The following is an 18,219-nucleotide window of genomic DNA, read 5'->3' as shown; positions in this document are numbered from 1 at the left end:
CATATATGTGGTGGAACCACGTTTCATTGCATCCCTGTTCATCACATCACTTCACAGGCTGCCCCGAGAACAGGGACCAGTGGAGAATGGAAGAGGCTCTCGGATTTACCCCACTGATGCCTCTGAAAACACGGAAAGAGATTGTTGGGGAGCATTAATGGTTACAGAATTTTGTAGATCTCATTTTTTCCTTCATCCAAATATTGATAAGGATTGAGTTCTTGGAAAATTATAACAGAACACAAGTCACTTTAGCCTATCCCAGCCTAATTATTCTTCTAGTCTTTTCCCCCCATCATTTCATTTTTTAAAATTTATTTATTTTTTAATTGAAGGATAATTGCTTTACAGAATTTTGTTTTTTCTGTCAAACCTCAACATGAATCAGCCATAGGTATACATATATCCCTTCCCTTTTGAACCTCCCTCCCGTCTCCCTCCCCATCCCACCCCACTAGGTTGACACAGAGTTTCCTGAGCCATACTGCAAATTCCCATTGCCAAGCCTAATTTCTTAACCTATGAAGTGGAGGTAGAAACTGAGCTACCTTGTCAGATTGTTGTAGGGATAAAATATGTCCAGCAGTCACTTGACATTAAAAAATGGCAAAATGGTGGTGGCGAAGGTAGTTGTTGAATTTAACTAATTGTGACCTTGGCCATATAATTTCCAAGTTCCCATTTCTTCCATCTGCTGAAGTGACCAGTGGCTTCTTGCTGAGTATCTTCCTGCTCTTGCAGAAGAAAAGTGTCCACATCCATGAAGGTGGATTGAGCCAATAGCTGTTGGACTTCCTTGGGTGGAAGAAACACGGGGCTGCTGCACGTTCAGTCTTTCTGGGTGGTGGTGATGCCAGGGCAGGCGGCAGACTGGAATCGACCCTGAAAACTCAGCGTTCAGCTAGTTGACTAAAGCTCGGTCGTCAGCTGCTCGGCTAACTCAGTCGCGAAGTTTCCGTGCTAGGTGTGGACCAAGTTTTCCCTTCCAGTGTGAGGTTTCTGGGAAGAACAGGCCCTGTCTCACTAAGTGGCCCCGTGCAGCTCACTCACAGGGTTGGTGGGATCTGGCTCTTGGATGTGGAGACCAGTGACCCTGTGCATGATTGTACCGGCTTAATGTGCTTAAATATGCCAAGACGACCCCATTTTTTAAAATTCCTTTCTGCTGGCACTGTGTCCCTGTGTACAAGTGCCTCTGCCCTCTGTGCCTGTTCAAGCTGCCCTCTGCTTGAAGAACCTGCTGCTTCCAGGAATAGGGTGGCCTTGCCTGGCAAGATCTGGACTTGCAGAAAGAACTCCGTTGTTCCGTTGGGGAGTCGGGGATGGATGAGGTAGAGGCAGATCTGGTCAAGAAGGGATAAAACAAATGCAAGTAGGGAGAGAGGCCATGAATAAGGGGAAAGATCTCCCAGAGTCTGGAAGGTCTTCGAAGATAGAAGTTCCAGGATAAGCTGGGCAGGTTTGAGATGTTGTTAAAGGAAGCCATCTTTCCTGCACTGAAATGATAAAACAGTTAAACACAAGCACCTCTCTAGATGCATAGACCCAACTCCTGGGTTGGAGGAGCCTTGGAAAGGAGTGGGAGTCATTTTCCTAACAGGTAATTTCTTTTAAAAGATGTCTTTTTAGATTCAGAAAGCAGTCATTTCTCCTTGCGAGCCAATCCACTCTTTGAGCAAGGGGTAAAAAATAAGCTAGTATGTAGTCTTCTTTTAAACTCTGTGTATAAGCATTTATCTGTGCACTTAGAGAAAAGCCCGTCTTTCTTCTCACTGGGCTGCCAAGTGCTCCTCCTCCCGCTGGGCTGGCCTTTCTCAGGTTCTCAGCTGCTGTTCAGAGCAAACGTGCTAATTACTGCCTCAAACCTCCTTTCTAACTTCTTAAAGGGCACACATCCCTTTTCTTCCTACCATGTGGAGACTCCCCTTAGACAAACTATATAATGTTCTCTACAGAGTTACAGCTTTCTTCTCCAGGTATCAAAGAAAGCCTCTGATTAGAATTATTTTAATGGAGTATATGTACCTGTGGGTAGAAAAAATGCAACTATGTTTCAGGAAAAAACCAAAGTCTGGTTAAACCAAAGAAACTTCATTAGTGAGGCCAGTATTGACTTTCTCTTAAGTGGAGTTATGAAGAATACATGTTAACGTAACAATATACAATTCAAGAGCAGGAGAAAAATGGTTGAACCCAGCCTTTTATATACTTTAATATTCTAGAAGGGGGTGGGGATGAAGACTGGTTTTAACTTAAATCGTGGTGAGTGGATGTATTTTCTTAGGAAACCTGCTTTGTATCGCTTTGACTTTGCCTCTGTAAATGTGTTATTGCTGAACTTGGAGACTATAAACACAAGAGAATTAGAGTTAGACAGGAAATTATAGAGCATTTAAAACCCACAGTGAACAGCCAGTACTGTGCCCACCACAGCCACATTTGAAGTTCATACCACATGTGGTAATTAAAACTTTCAACTTTGTGGGCACCTTGGTAGAAATAATTACTCGGACCTGTACTAATACTAGTACATGTTTAGAGAACATTATTGATGGAGGAAAAAAAAGTGGTTAAGAAAAAGAATGTGCCTGGCCGGTTTTTAAAAAATGCTATTGTAATGAAAAGATAAATGTTCAAAACCAGTGCACGAACACGGCAGCAGTGCGGGTGCAGGCGCTGGCAGCGCGTGCTTCACAGGCTTCCTCCTCCCGCGTCTGCACTGCCGAGTGCCCAGCCTTCCCGGCCGGCCCACAGGGCTCTCCTGTTCGGGGCTGTCCCAGGAACGCTGCTGGGCCTTCTTTTTCCCTTCTGTTTTTATACAGTGTCTTAGAAATCCCCTCCACGTCATTTAAACAGATAACTCTTTTTTTTTTTTTCCCTTCATTGTCAACCATGTTCTGGGTTGATTGGGGAGACTCCTGGTTTGTTTTTCTTGTTAATTTTCTTGAAAGATTCTCCATCCTCCTCCTTTTTTCCCCATCTGGGTATTGTTCCCAGTTTACTGTTGGGGGTGGGGTGGGGAATTGAGGCTTAAACTAATTACCTGGCCCCAGGCTGGTCTTGCGGAGGATGGGGGTGGCCGGCGGCCCTGGTCTCCTCTCCTGCGGAGTCCTTCGCTGCCTGCCAGCCCACCACCATGCGGCTTCCCTGCACAGCTCGGCCCAGGAAGGAGCTCGGAGCTTCCTCTCCTCGCCCGCTGTCTCTCCATTTTTCTCTTTTTGTGTCTTGTCTCTCTTTAGGCTGCCTGTATTTGAGGCAAGAATGGAGAGAAAGAGCCAGCTGAATGTAAGGCAGGCAAATCCAGGAAATGTCAGCAACGAACCAGAACATGTCTTTAACTGGGTTTTTTTTTTCTTCCTTCCACTTTAGGATAAATAAGAAAATGATCAGGAAAAAAGCTTACTAGCAGGGATTTATTTATAAAAGCAAGGTTTAAGTTATATCTGGGAGTCACTTTGATTAAAAAAAAAAAGCCTAGTCTCTACCTTATACCTTACAAGACTGTCCCTAATAATAAAATCGTCACTGGGGCAATAGAGAATAATCAGTTTAATTCAAAATAATGTAGACCCATGTGTTCCAGAAAGGTTTCTAGTTTTACCTTCAGTTACCCAGAAAATGTCATGTGGAATTAAACCCTTTCCTCATCATTCCAAAGTCCAAAGCATTCTCTTCTTAAATGGACTTTTTCAAAGGCCCCTTGCGTCCTCCCCTCCTTAGAATCTAGCTGCACAGATGCTGGAAGGGCTCCCCTTCCACCATGCCTGCCCAGGGAGAGTCCCCCGACTTCTCCACACACACCTAGGACCCACGAGACACATCTCAGACCCCTGTCTCAGACCTCCATGGCTGTCACTTATCACCAAATCCTATTGGTTTTATCTCAAAATCTCCAAATGCAGCCTCTTGAATGCATTTCCACCCCCATCCCCCATCCCCAGACTCTTCCATGACACCCCTAACTCAACAGTGGGCCATCTTTGATCCCACCTTTCTGCTCATCAGCTCTCCACCCCTTCAGAACCTGCTCCACTGTGTCAGCCCTCCACACACGAAAGTGCTTGTTCCTACAAGGCAGCTTGTTCCTTCTGCCCTGACATCTGAGTGCTTTCCTGACCTGCCTCACTAAGTCAGGGACCCCAATTCTAAGCTCTAAAGTACTATTTATATCTTGACACATTACAATTTTGGAGTCTTACCTGCAAGCCCTTCTGTAAGTCCCCCTGAGGGCAGGCTTTTGATATTCTGTTCAGCCCCCTTCCCTGGCACGCAGGCAGGTAAAATTTGTTGAAAGAATAGAAAGGAAAAATGATTATATTTCTGAAGCTCATACCATTTAAGAAGAATATCAAAGCAAAGGCCACTGATAATCAAAGGCACCTTGAGAGTCTCTTTCAACCTGTAGAGCAATTGGAATATTAGAGGGAAAGATAAGGAATAGAGAACATTTGAGCCAGTAAAGACTAAACTAATTGGGTTCTTACTAATTTTCTTCTAACCCGTGTTTCCAGTTTCTCGGCTTTGCAGTTTTACGCTGTAGATGCAGAATTGACATGTTAATAAGGCAAATTAAAAGTCCCAAGAGCAGCTCATTAGGAAGTCAGAATCCTTTCTTCATTTTTAGTAGAGTGACTTGTACTTCATGATTCTGTAAAGAAGCACCAGCCTGGGTTTTTATTGTCAGCCAGTGGTTACTGACCTTTGCATCTGATGGAAGTACAACAGGTGTGCCTTACTTCTACACACCTGACACATGAGATTCGGACTTGTGAAACAGCAAGCATGAGAAAAGATAGGTGTGTGATAGAATCTTCTAGAGAAAAGACATCCTTCCCCAGCTGCACCCTAATGTTTTCATTATTTGCTTGCTGAATGATAAAGTGAACAAATCCGTCATAGAAAAGCGTGTGCACTGTAATATTTTTCATGTGCTCAAGGTTGAGGGTAAATTCTGGCCTCTTCTGTTCAGCAGATGAAGTGCAAAAAAATAAGAAAGGACAGAAAAACAGTCCTTAAATCTCACACCTCGTGCCATGATCCAAAGCATCGTAACTTCGGGGTAAACCCATCTGCAAGTGCAGAGACAGCAGGAAGGGAACCCAGGGAACAGGGGCCAGGCGGTCCTGGGAGACGCTGCCTCAACAGCCGCACTTTGCTTTTGACCGTGGCCACACTGTCTGTGTTGGGCTCCACTTCTGAGGCCAGTCACCCCACCTCCAACCCCCGTTCAGCCACATGTTTTATAGGTTTATAATGTGGTTTAAAAAGCTTTCTCAGAGAAACTCATATTTTTCAGAAACTATTATTTGCAGCAGCAGAACCATTCATTTTGACTTGGATTTGTATGGGAGGGGAATGGGAATCTGAATGAATAGTTTCAGTCCAGATTTTTCTATCTGAAGGATCACAGTCGGGTTAGAGAGAGTTGTGCGTGTGTGTTTTCACTCCTGGTTTCCAGGCGAGGCAGAGGACTCTGTCCTGGGGGTGGGGGGTGAACCGCCAGCCCAGGTGCGTCCTGAGGAGGAGCAGGACTGCCCGCTGGGCCTCAGCCCATCCTAGTGAGGGGTCCAGAAGCAGTGGCGGGAATGAGATTATTCTAACGTGAGTGAGGGAGTTGCATAGCAAGGGCGGGGACAGTCTTGGAGAACCGTGGCAGGGGGCTAGCCGGTGACACTGGCACAGGCAGCGGGCCAGCCTGAGGGGCCCTTGCCTCACTGAGCTTGTGCTCGGCTATGACACTGGCCTCCTGCTACTGTTTAATTTGTACTTGATTGCCTTATTCCTTGTTTATTTACACCTTCCCTTCCAGTGCAGAAGTGCTTCACAAAACATTAAAATTCCCAAGAATCTGTATTGTTCAAGGATAGAAGTAGAAAGAGAAATGAAATGAAAATAATAGCTGATAGTGAGAGTCCCTGCTGGTGGTAAAGAATCTGCCTGCCAATGCAGGAGACCTGGGTTCTATTCCTGGGTCGGGAAGATCCCCTGGAGCAGGGCGTGGCAACCCACTCCAGCATTTTTGCCTGGAAAATCCCCTGGACAGAGGATCCTGGTAGGTAACTCCATGGGATCACACAGAGTCAGACACGACTTAGCAACTAACCCTCCACCAATAGCTAACAGTAGCTAAGAGATGCAGTGTTCAGAGATTTGGCCAACAGCTGCTCATACACACGCTCAGAGGTGAAATACTATGGAAACAGACACACAGCAAATCAAGTTACAGAAAGACTGACAGCAGACACTCAGGACCACCCAGGGTCTGCATGTTTCAGGCAGTATTCTAAAGGAAAAAATTCGTTCCAAAAAGCAGTTTTTAAACTTAATTTGTCTTAATTTAATAGGATCTACTTGGTTTGTGTTATGTCTATTTTTGATGTAACTACCAAAAACATGACACGTTAGAGACGACTTGTTTTTATAAGCCCTAACAATTATATAAACTCTTTCTAGTTTATGAAACACTCTCACAGTTACTTTGAACAACTTTATGAAAAGGAAGACAAGTAGACCCTTGAGGAGCACAGGGGTTAACCTCAGTGTAGCTGATGGTCAGTTCTCCACATCCTTGGTGTCTTCACTTCTGCAGATTCAACCAGCCGTGGCCCGTGTAGTTCTGTAGTGTTTACTGTCGAAACCATCCACATATAATCGCCAGCAGTTCAAACCTGACTTGTTCAAGGGTCAGCGGTGTTGTTATCCCCACTTTGCAGATGATGAAATTGAGGTGGTAACTTTTTTTGGCTTTTTACACCTTTGGCCCCTGTGCTGCTTCACACGTGGGTAGTGTTTTCATCAGACCATCTGTGTTTATTCTAAAAAGCCAGACGGACCTGAAGCTCTCGTCTTAGTGCACACAGTTAGCTGTTTAGCCAGTGCACGCTGCTGACATGAACGATGGCATTTAAACTAGTATTGCCATAATTTTTTCAGGATGTAATGGTTTTGCTGGAACACGCATGAGACATAGATGCTACTTTGTAATATACACCTCTTCGTAGCATGGAGTAAGTGCACATGGAAAGACCCAGTGTCTCTCCCCTCGGAGGCGGGCAGAAGCCTTGATGGCGCTCTGGGCCATGGGGTGAGCTCCAGGTGCTGGTGCCGCGCCCTCCATCCATGTCTGTGAGAATGGTGAGTGGCCGCAGAACTTCCCAGCTCGTCTCATGGGCTTTCGGGGAACATAAAGAGATTATCTAACTCCGAAGAAGCAAGAACCCAAAACACAGAGGGCAGCTCCTTGCAGGTGGACTCTGTCCTGCCACGTGGCTGGAGTTGACCGCTGGGGGCAGAGACGTCTGTCCTAGATACAGAAGGTGGAATTAAGAGGAAAGGAAGCTCTCACTGGTGGCCAGAAATTAACATGTACCATGTTCCACATGTCCCCAGCTCTACCAGCAGCAGCTTTTTAGTTCACGTTGAAGAGTAGCCCCGTTGGTCTTCTCCATGCTCAAGTGTGTCAGGCGTCGTGTTCATTCCGTCCGGCCGCATTCACGGTTCCTGCAGTGTGCCAGGCCCTGGGGATACAAGAATGAGTCTCGCAGTTTCTGGGAGGTGGGCGGATATGAAGAGGTTAATGCTGTAAGCACGAGCAGAAGTATGTGCAGTGCTGGGTAGAAGCCATTTGGGCACAGTAGTGGCAACCTATGTGATCTTTGAAGCTCTAGTAGAGCCGATTGTCGTCAGCACTAATAAGACCCTGACAACCTATGTGATCTTTGAAGCTCTAATAGAACTGATTGTCGTCAGCACTAATAAGACCCTGACCCAAATGCTTTGGTGCACAGAGGCTGCTCAGAGATGCTCATTAAAACAAAGCAGTTATTCAGGTCACTGCTACATCTCACAGGAAAGACGTTTCTGTGAGTGAAGAGGCATGTAAAATTCTCCCTCTGAGATTCTGCCCCTGCATTTTGCCACCTCCAGTCAATGAGCCCTGCCTCTGGGCAGTGACAAGGGCTGGCGAAAGGGTTAGGGAGGGTGTTTGGCCACTTGCTCTTGCTTAACATGTCCTAAAGCTAAGGACATATTTTATAGTTTATTTCCCAAGATTTACAGTATCACAAAATGCAGAATTGCTTAAAAAATAACCTTTATTCTACCCGCTAAATAAATGAAAGGTTCACTGTTGAAATAATTGGACCATGGCTTGTTTGAAAAAGTACTTTGAGTTATTAATAGCAACCATGACTGAAAAGTCCCGCTGCGTGTCTGCCCTGCGTGGGGAGTGGTACTGTGTGGACTTAACTCTCCTGGAATGAATATTATCCAACTTGTAACAACGGTGGCAGCAGAAACAGGGACATTCAGCTGTGCACTGATGTTATCACACTATCTGCACTATGGGAGAGTGGTATCCTAACTTCTTCAGGTAAAAAGTGAAGAATAGAAATCCAGTTGGAAGCAGTATTGGCTTGGGTATTGATTTTAGGATAGAAAGGGTGATCAGACATAGAAGCTGTTAGAGAAATTTTTTAGCTTCTGTCTTCAGCACCTGGCATGTAGGAAGCACTTTTCAAATGCTAGGTAGTTGAGTAAATGAAGGGGACTAGAAGGCAGACTGTGTGGTGTAAAGAGTGGTTGAACTTGGAGTTCAGAAGAAGAGAATCTTCAGTTCTGAGTCTGGTACTTCTAGTTATGTGATCCGCAGCAGGTCATCTTGCTTCTAGTCTGTTTCTTGAACCAGGAAAAAAAAAAGTCATTGAAGACAGACCCGGGCCCCTTATAGTTCCAGTGTCACTGATCTGACGCCAGAATTTGCCTAAGAAAACGTGAGTGAAACTTTGTTCCATCGAGGAACGTAAGAGGAAAATCAGCAGTCACTTGTCTTGCTGTGAGTTTCTCAGGAGAGCCCCTCACTGGTTTCCGTCACTCCTGCAGTGTACTGCCACAACCGCAGTGGTGAACACACGTGTTATCTTGCAGCTCCGTAGGTGACGAGTCCCACACGCTCTCACTAGGTTCGTGTGAAGCTGTTGGCAGGGTTGCGCTCCTTTCTGGAGGCTCCAGAGTTTTTCTCGTCTTTTCCAGTTTCTGAAGGCCGGCCGCGTCTTGGCTCACGGCCCCTTCCTCCACTGTTAAAACCAGCAGCGCTGCATCTCTCTGGTCCTGCTCTCGTCACCGCCATCTCCCTGGCGCCTGTGATGCTGATTCTTCTGGGAGAGGTTCTTTCCATCTATGGACCCACGTGATTAGATTGGGGCCACCTGGATAATCCACCAAACACTCCCCATCTGAGGTCCTTGACTGAACCACATCTGCAGGGTCCGTGGCCATGAGGCAGAGCTTCTGAGGATGAGGCCGGACATCTGTGGGCGTCCGGTCCACCTCTTGTGGCCCATGTCTGCGTGAGTCTGCGAGGGGCAGAAGCATAATGGAAAAAGCACTCACTGGCACCCAGGAAACCTGGAACTCTACCTCAGCCAGTCATAGCATCTTTGTTTTCCCTCATCTAAAAAGTTTGGGAGTTGAAATTGGACCAGTGATTCTCAAACTGTATTGGAGCATCAGAATTGCCTGGAGGCTTGACACGGGGCTTGAGAATTTGAATTTTTGTTGTTTTGTGGTGAAATAGACAACATAAAATTTACCATCCTAACCATTTTTGTTATTTTTTATTGAAGTATAGTTGATTTACAATATCATGTTAGTTTCAGGTGTCCAGCACAATGATTCAGTTATATATTGTGTGTGTGTGTGTGTGTGTGTGTACATTATATATATGTTCTTACATTTTTTCCCCTTACACATTGTTACAAAATATTAAGCATCATTCCCTGTGCTATACGTTTATATTCCCACCAGATGATTCCTTTTTCTCCACATCCTCTCTAACACTTACTATTTGCAGTGTTTTTTTTGTTTTTTTTTATGATGGCTATTCTGGCCAGAGTGAGTTAGTACCTCATTGCAGTTTTGATTTGCATGTCTCTAGTAATTAGCGATGTTGAGCATTTTTTCATGTGCCTATTGGCTGTCTGTATGTCTTCTTTAGAGAAATGACTATTTAGATCTTCTGTCCATTTTTTGATTGGGTGGTTTATTTTTTTGATATTGAACTGCATGAGCTGTTTGTATATTTTGGAAATTAATCCCTTGTCAGTTGCATCGTTTTCAAATATTTTCTCCTCTTCTGTAGGTTCTCTTCTCATTTTGTTTATGGTCTCCTTTGCTGTGCAAAAGCTTTTAAGTTTAATTTGATCCCATTTGTTTATTTCTGTTACTCTTGGAGGCGAATCCAAAAAGATATTGCTGCAATTTATGTCACAGAGTGTTCTGCCCATGTTTTCCTCTAGGAGTTATAGTATCCAGTCTTGCATTTAGGTCTTTAATCTACTTTGAGTTTATTTTTGTGTATAGTTAGATAATGTTCTGATTTCACTCTTTTTTTCGTGGCTGTGCCCCGCTGCAGTTGCCTTCAGTAGTTGTGCTTACAGACTCTACGTGCAGGTTCAGTAGTTGTGATGCTGGGCTTAGTTGCCCCGAGGCATGTGGTATCTTCCCTGACCAGGGATCAAACCCATGCCCCCTGCATTGGAAGCATGGAGTCCTAACCACTGTACCACCAGGGAATTCCTGATTTTATTCCTTTTGATGTGATGATAAGTGGGATTATTTTCTTAATTTCTCTTTCTGATCTTTTGTTGTCAGTGTGTATTTGTAGCAATGCAACAAATTTCTGTGTCTTAATTTTGTTTTGTATCCTGCAACTTTACTGAATTCACTGCTGAGCTCTAGTAATTTTCCATTAGTATCTGTAGAATTTTCTATGTTTAGTTTGTCATCTGCAAACAGTGACAGTTTTACTGCTTTTCCAACCTGAATTCCTTTTCTTCTCTGATTGCTGTGGCTAGGACTTCCAAAACTAAAATAAAAGTGGAGAGAGTGGGGGTCGTTGTCTTGTTCCTGATCTTAGAGGAAATGTTTTCAGCTGTTCATCACTGAGTCTGATGTTAGCTGTAGGTTTAGCCACTTTTTGTTGTTGTTTTTGGCTGTGCCACACATCGTGCAAGATCTCTTAGTTCCCCGACCAGGTATTGAACCCACACCCCTTGCATTGGGAGTACAGAATCTTAACCACTGGATGGCCGAGGGAGTCCTGGTTTAACTGTTTTTAAGTACATAGTTCAGTCATGTTAAATACCTTCACACTGGTCACCACCATACATTCCCATAGCTCTTTTCAGCTTATAGAATTGAATCTCTGTATCCATTAGACAAGACTCCACAGTTTCTCCTCCTTCTAGACCGTGGCAACCACCAGTATAGTACGATTATTCTAAATACCTCATATAAGTTGAGTCATGTGTTACTTGATTTTTTCTGACTGACTTACTTCGCTTGGCACAATGTGCGCAAGGTGCAGCATGTGTCAGAATGTCCTTCCTTTTTATGACCAAATAATATCCCATTGTATGTGTATACTGTACTCACTGTCCGTTCATTCATCAGTGGACACTTGAGTTACTTCCACATTTAGGTGTTGTGAATAATGCTCTACAAACAAGGGTGTGCAGATACTTTTTAGACTTTGCTTTCATTTTGGTGAGATATACACTCCAAAGTGGACTCCTGGACCACATGGTGATGCTGTGTTTAATTTCCTGAGGATCTGCTGTAAGTCTCCCAGTGTTTGTGCTATTTCACATGCCCACCGGCGGTGCCCACGTGCTCCAGTTTCTCCACAGCCTTGCCGACACTGTTGTTTCCTGTTTGATCGTAGTTATGAGTGTGACGTGGTATCTCGTTTTGGTTTTGATTTGCACTTCGTTACTGATGAGTGATGTTGAGCATTTTTTCCTGTTTTTTGGCCATTTGTCTACCTTGTTTGGAGAAGTATCTTCTCAAGTCCTTGGCCCATTGTTGAAATAGGTTGGGGTTTTTTGCTTTGCTTGGGGGTTTTGTTGTTATTACTTGGTGGAGTTTTAGGAGTTCTCTATAGATTCTGGATATTAATCCCTTATATGCTGTTAGGAAAAGGTCCAGCTTCATTCTTTGGCATGTGAATATTCAGGTTTCCTTGCACCATTTGTTGCAAAGACTGTCCTTTCCCCATTGGATGATCTTGGCACCCTTGTCAAAAATTGTTTGATCATATATGGAAGGGTTTATTTCTGTGCTCTCTATTCTCTTCTGTTGGGCAATATCTCTGTTTTTAATGCCAGTGCCATGCTGTTGATTACTGTAGCTTTGAAGTTAGAAGCATGAGTCCTCCAGTTTTGTTCTTTTTCTTTCAAGATTGTCTTGACTATTCAGGTTTCCTTAAGATTCTACATGGGAATTTCCTGGCAGTCCAGTGGTTAGGACTCCATGCTTTCAGTGCTGAGGGCCTAGGTTCGATGCCTAGTCAGAGAACTAAGATCCTGCAAGATATGAGGCCCAGCAACAACAAAAAAGATTCCACATGAATTTTAGGATAGCTTTTTTGACTTTTGCAAAAAACTTTGTTGGAATTTTGATTGTGTTGACTCTGTGGGTCACTCTATAGATATTTTAATAATACTGAATTTTCTAATCCATGAGCATAGGCTGTGTTTCCATTCGTATCTTCTTTAATTCCTTTTGGCAATGTTTTGTAGTTTTCATTGCACAAGTCTTTCACTTTCATAGTTAATACTTAAGTATTTTATTATTTTGATGCTATCAAGAATCAAACTGTTTTTGTTATTTCCTTTTCAGATTGTTCATGTATAGAAAGGCAACTGATTTTTCTGTGTTAACTTAGTATCCTGCTGATTTCATTTATTAGTTCTAGGGGTTTATGTGTGTGTGTGAACTCCAGAGTTTTCTATAAACATAATATTCATATCTTCAAGCAGATAATTTTACCTTTTTCTTTCCAGTTTGAACCCCTTTTATTTCCTTCTCCTTCTTAATTGTTCTGGCTAGAACTTACTATGTTGATTAGAAGTGGTGAAAGCCAGTGTCCTTGTTTTGCTCCTCATCTTAGAAGAAACACTACTGGTCGTTCACCATTGAATATGATGTTCCTTGTAGGTTTTTCATATGTTTCTTTTGTATCCTTTTATTCCTAGTTTGTTGAGTGTTTTTATCATACTGCTGCTGCTGCTAAGTCACTTCAGTCATGTCCAACTCTGTGCGACCCCATAGACGGCATGTAGCGTGTACACTGATCCATTTCTGTCTGTCGGACCATCCTTGCAGTCCAGGAATGAGCCCCACTTGGTCAGGATATATAATCTTTCCATGTGCTGTTAAATTCTGTTTGCTAGTGTTCTGTTGAGGATTTTTGCATCCGTGTTTATAAAGGATATTCGTCTGTAGGGTTTGTGTGACTCTGTGTGTGTGTTTGTCTTTTTCTGGCTTTGGTATCTGCTAGTGCTGGCCTCATTAGAATGATTTTGAAAATATCCCCTTCCCTTTAGTTTTTGGGAGAAGTTTCACAAGGACAGGTATTAGTTCTTTCTTAAACACTGGGTGAAATTTACCAGTGAAGCCATCATCAGGTCCAGGGCGTTTCTTTTTCGGGAGTTTTGTGATTTAGCCTTGGTAGATTTTGTGTTTCTGGAAATTTGTCCATTTCATGTATTATCCAGCTTACCGGTGCACAGTTGCTCACAGTACTCTCTTTAATCCTTTTATTTCTGTAGAATCAGTAGTGACATCCTCAGTTTGGTCTTTCTCTGTTCATAGTCTGTTCTTCTCTGTTTCTTTCATCTTTGTTTCAATCCTTATTATCCTCTTCCTTCTGCTAGCTTTGGGTTTAGTGTGTTCTTTTTGTGGTTCCTTAACTTACAAAGCTATAAAGTTAGGCTGCCTGCCCTTGGCTGGGAGCGGGAGGTGGGCAGAACCCACTGCCATTTTCCGTCCATGCCTCCCTGGGAGTCGCAGGCCTTCAGCAGACTCCAGGGCTCTGGAGCTGTTAGGCCAGATAGATTCCACCAGTGCAGTAACTGTCTGGGCGTGGAGACAGGTTCCCGGTGCTACCTGCTCTACAGTCTGCCCAGAATCCCAAAATCTGCATTTTTAACACGTTTCCAGGTGATGCCAACGCTGCTGGTCCAGGGACCACACTTTAAGAAGCCCTGAACTAAATGCTATAAGGTCCTTTCTCTAAGGCCCGAATAGGCCCTGCAGGATCTTTCTCCTCTGGAAGTAATACAGTAAATTAATTGCATGTTTTTGTTTGTTTGTTTGTTTTGTTTTTTAATTAGAAGAAGCATCATTTTACTGGTGTCATTTCCTGGTGAGGGAGTTTGCTTTTTTTTTTTTTAAATGAGAAAAATGGGGCCTGTGGGCTGGTTCTGTCTGGGCAAGAAGTTTTGTGAAGCCCTGCCAGGGACACTGGGGCATGTGTTGAGGTGGGAAGGAAATGGACAGTGTTCAGACCCAAGGGGATGACAAGGCTCCTCCGCTGGTGGCTCATTGTCGGCCTATGTCTGGCGCATGGGTGTCTTGGGTCAGGTTTGCTGAGCACTTTTGATCCAGCCACTGTTAAAAGCCTGGATTAACACATTCAACCTTCCCAACATCTCTGTGAGGGAGATCATACCAGCAGGTCCACGTCTGCAGACTGAAGAGACGAAGGTTAAGACTTTGACCAAGAACAGCACAAAGATGGGCAGCAGTGGAGTCACTTAACTAAGGAATGACTTGGATTCCAGAGTCCACACCTGTAGCCAAATACAGCCAGACCTCGAGTACTGGGTCCCTTCCTGCTTGTCAGGATATTTGGACTGCAAGTTACAGAGTTAAACTAAAGAGTGTGTGTGTGTGTGTGTGTGTGTGTGTGTGTGTGTGTGTGTTTTAAGAAAAGTGTCCTCCTCCTCAACAGGTCTGGACACAAGGTGGTCCTGTGCTCAATTATGTCCCAGAAATCCAGACCCCGCCCGCTCTGTTGTGCTATGGTGCTCAGCACGCTGGGCTCTGTCTCCCGGGCTGTTTCCTTGTGGTAACGAGATGGTTGTGACAGATCTCACCATCCCCTCCTCACAGAGGCCGAGTGAGACGGCGACTGACTGTCCTGCTTCCTGTCCCTGGGTAGAGGCCTAAACTTGCTCAGAAATTGTTCTCTTCAGACTTTACTGCCAGAAATGTTTGACACACCCATTCCTCAATGGCCACCAGGGCAGGGAGGGCCCGGAGCGTGAGCCCCCTGGGTGGCTGACTCCTCAGGGCTCCTTTAGGAGAAGGGGTGTGGCAGAAAGGCCTGTGGGTGGCCATGGAGGAGTTAGCCACGTTCCTTCTCTCCGGCTGATGATTGAGACCTCTGTTCTGAAGGGACCCTGTGGCACTGACAAGGGCTGCCTGAGACGCTGCCAACCGCCCTTGGTTTACCCTGGGCCAGGAAGTCTTATTTCTTGGCAAGGGAGTGAGGGCACGTGGTTGTCAGCACCCGGAAGGATGTCGCTCTTCCAGGGCTCTCTCAGCACCCTGTTCCTGCCCCGGTTGCCTCTGGAGGAGGCCAGGTGTGGTCAGCCAGGACTGGCTCTGACTGGGCGAGGGTTTCTCCCCTTCTGAGGCTCTAGGCACCTCGTCTGAGATCGGGGCTGTCACAGGCTGGCTACGACCAGACGGGGCACATCCAGCGATGGCCGCCGCACGGTGCAGGGCGACTTGGGCCGCGCTGTGGCTGCATCCGTGTAGTTCTCCGTCGGCATCAGCATCAGGGCGCTCGATCCAGCTCACTGTCACCCTATTGCTGCCGCTGTGGGTTAGGGGCGTCCACCCCATGGCTCTGTCCAGGCGGGCTTCACGAGCCCCGCTCTGTGAGGCGTTCCCGACTGCTGCAGGCCTGTGAGCCACGTGGACCCTGACGGGCTGCCATCCCAGGCAACAGAGCAAAGATGGAAGGGTGCCCTCTGGTCCCCTTTGTCCCTGGAGGGGTGCGGTGTGTGTTGGGGCGGGGGGGCCATTTTCCACAAGTGTAACTGCTTATGGAGCACTTTTATTTTTCCTAGAATCAAGAACAAGCGTCCACCTGTTCAGGTAGCCTCATCTATGTGGCCTCAGCCACCAGAAGAGTCTGCGCCTTTGCTCAGTGGGGCCAGTGGGGCTCATTTCACAAATGTGATTCTTGTTGACACAGAACGAGCACGCACGGGCAGCTGCATCACACGCTAGAGGTGTGCCCCACTTCATGAAAACCTGAACATAGGAGGAGGAACGTCTCAATTATAGGATCATGTCTCAGCCAGAAATTCATGGCAGGTTTCCTAGTGCCTTTAAAATAGGATTTGGGTATAAAAATACCGTGTGCACACAGGAGCCCGCATTTTCTGAAAAGAGAAATATACTTGTATTGGGCATTTGGGATAAGCAGAATAAAAATAAATTCTTCTTACAAAAATAGGAACTAGAAACCAAATTCCACTTTTAATTCTAAAAGACTTATATATAACTCTACTATCTCACCCTCTCCTCCTACCCCAGACTTCCACAGCAGAAATAGACAGGCAGGATCTGTAAGCAGCTCACCGAAGCGGTGAGGATGGAGGGGAGGGCAGGCAGACTCATGGGCGGGCGGGCAGCAGGAACACCAGAGGCAGGGCTGGGGGCCTGTGCATTCTGTTTGATTTATTTGTGGACGTTCGGGAGGCCTGGCCTGAAACGCTGCTGCTGGATGGCGTCCACGATGTGGTCAGCGAGTGGCGGTTAGAAATTGACAGCCCGTCCTGCCGCCAGACTCCAGTAACCGCAGAGACACGCGCTGAGGTCTGACCGACGGGGTCTGGGGCAGGCCTGGAAAAGAGGGTGTCTGGGATGCTGACACGCCTGACTTCTTCCTCCCTTGCAGAAATGTTCCCACTGCCAGGAGGCAGGCGCCACCTTGGGCTGCTACAACAAAGGCTGCTCCTTCCGATACCATTACCCGTGTGCCATTGATGCAGGTAAGGTGGGACCACGGACCCTTGTTCAGAACATCTGAAGGGTAGGACATGCACTGTGACTCTCTGTCTTCTTTATTGTTTGTTTTGTCTCATCTAACCCTGTTCTATTTGTAAATGCTGAAGGAACGCAGAGAAGGTACTAAAAATGAATTAAATGGGGTGATTTTTTTTTATATATAGGTTTTGTAATTCGTAACAGATTCAACTATTTAAGTGTACAGTTCAGTGATTTTTACCATCGCATTCACATAGTGGTGCAGGCACAAATCGCAGTGAATTTTAGAGCATTTTCCTCACCTCTTAAACTCCTGCCCACTGGCGGTCTCTCTTACCTTCTGCCCACCGGCAACCACGAGTCTACTTTCTGTCTCCGTGGACTTGTCTGTTGTGGACATTTCATGTGCGTGGAATCACACAGTATGTGGTCTTCGTGACGGGCTTCTGTGTGACTCCGCTTCATGATTCTCAGATTTATCCACATGGCAGCATGTGTCAGTACTTCATTTTATTTTCAAACAGTATTTGATTGTAAGGCTACACCATATTCCATCACTCCATTGATGCGCATTTAGGTTCTCCGCTGTTGTGTTACTGTGAGCAGTGGTGCTGTGAACTTTCACAGACGAGTCTTTGTGTATACCTAGTGTTTCCGTTTCTCTTGGGCATACACCTAGGGGTGGAATGCTTGGGTCACGTGGTAACTCTGTTTACCCACCTGAGGACTGATCAGACCATTCTTCAAGGTGGCTGAGTCATTTTACATCCCTCCAGCAGTGTGTGAGGGTTCCGGTTCCTCCGTCGTCACCAGCACCTGTTTTATCTTCTTTTTCACCGTGGCCATCCCCGTGGGCATGAAGTGGCATCTCATTTTGGGATTTGGCTTTGCACATCCCTGGTGGCTAATGACGCTAAGCAAATCCAGTCTATTTTTCTTTTCCTGCTTATGCTGTTTGTTGCTTTTCTTACATTTGAGAACCATTGCATAATCCAAAATCACAAAGACTTATATCTATGTTTTCGTTTTAGCCCTTACTCGAGTCTTTGATCCGTTCTGGCTATTTTTGTATATGGTATCCAGTTCATTCCTTCCTTTCCACATGGATCCCAGTTGTCCCAGCACCATTTGTGGGAAAGGCTACTCTTTGCTCATTCACTGACCTTGTCACCTTTGTCGAAAACCAGTTGCCTGTAGATGCATAGGCTTCTCTCTGGACTCCCCAGCACCTCACGTCTTGGCTATGGTGGCTGTAGTAGACTTTGAAAGTGAAAAGTGTCAGTCCTCCAAGTTTGTTCCTTTCTTTCAAGATTGTTTTGGCTGTTCTGGATCTTTTGCTGTTCAGTGATGAATTTTAGGATCAGCTTGTCCATT

General features: G+C 45.4%; 1 protein-coding gene across 8 annotated transcripts in view; it reads left to right on the top strand.

Moving 5' to 3' along the window:
• Positions 1-18,219, top strand: part of TCF20 (transcription factor 20) — a 169,334-nt gene that overhangs the window by 137,054 nt on the left and 14,061 nt on the right. For 4 of the 8 annotated variants that reach the window (XM_070790523.1, XM_019961922.2, XM_019961921.2 and 1 more), the window contains exon 3: positions 16,757-16,850. The exons of 3 other annotated variants lie outside the window; for them this stretch is intronic. In XM_070790523.1, the coding sequence (XP_070646624.1) occupies positions 16,757-16,850 (94 nt within the window). Of the gene's footprint in view, positions 1-15,920; positions 16,086-16,756; positions 16,851-18,219 lie in introns of all 8 variants that reach the window. One more of the 8 variants, XR_011566883.1, reaches the window with a different exon arrangement.

This window comes from Bos indicus, chromosome 5 (genome assembly GCF_029378745.1).
Source record: "Bos indicus isolate NIAB-ARS_2022 breed Sahiwal x Tharparkar chromosome 5, NIAB-ARS_B.indTharparkar_mat_pri_1.0, whole genome shotgun sequence".
Classification (NCBI taxonomy): domain Eukaryota; kingdom Metazoa; phylum Chordata; class Mammalia; order Artiodactyla; family Bovidae; genus Bos; species Bos indicus.
The sequence above is the reverse complement of the archived record's forward strand: the minus strand, read 5'-3'. Positions and strand labels throughout refer to the sequence as shown.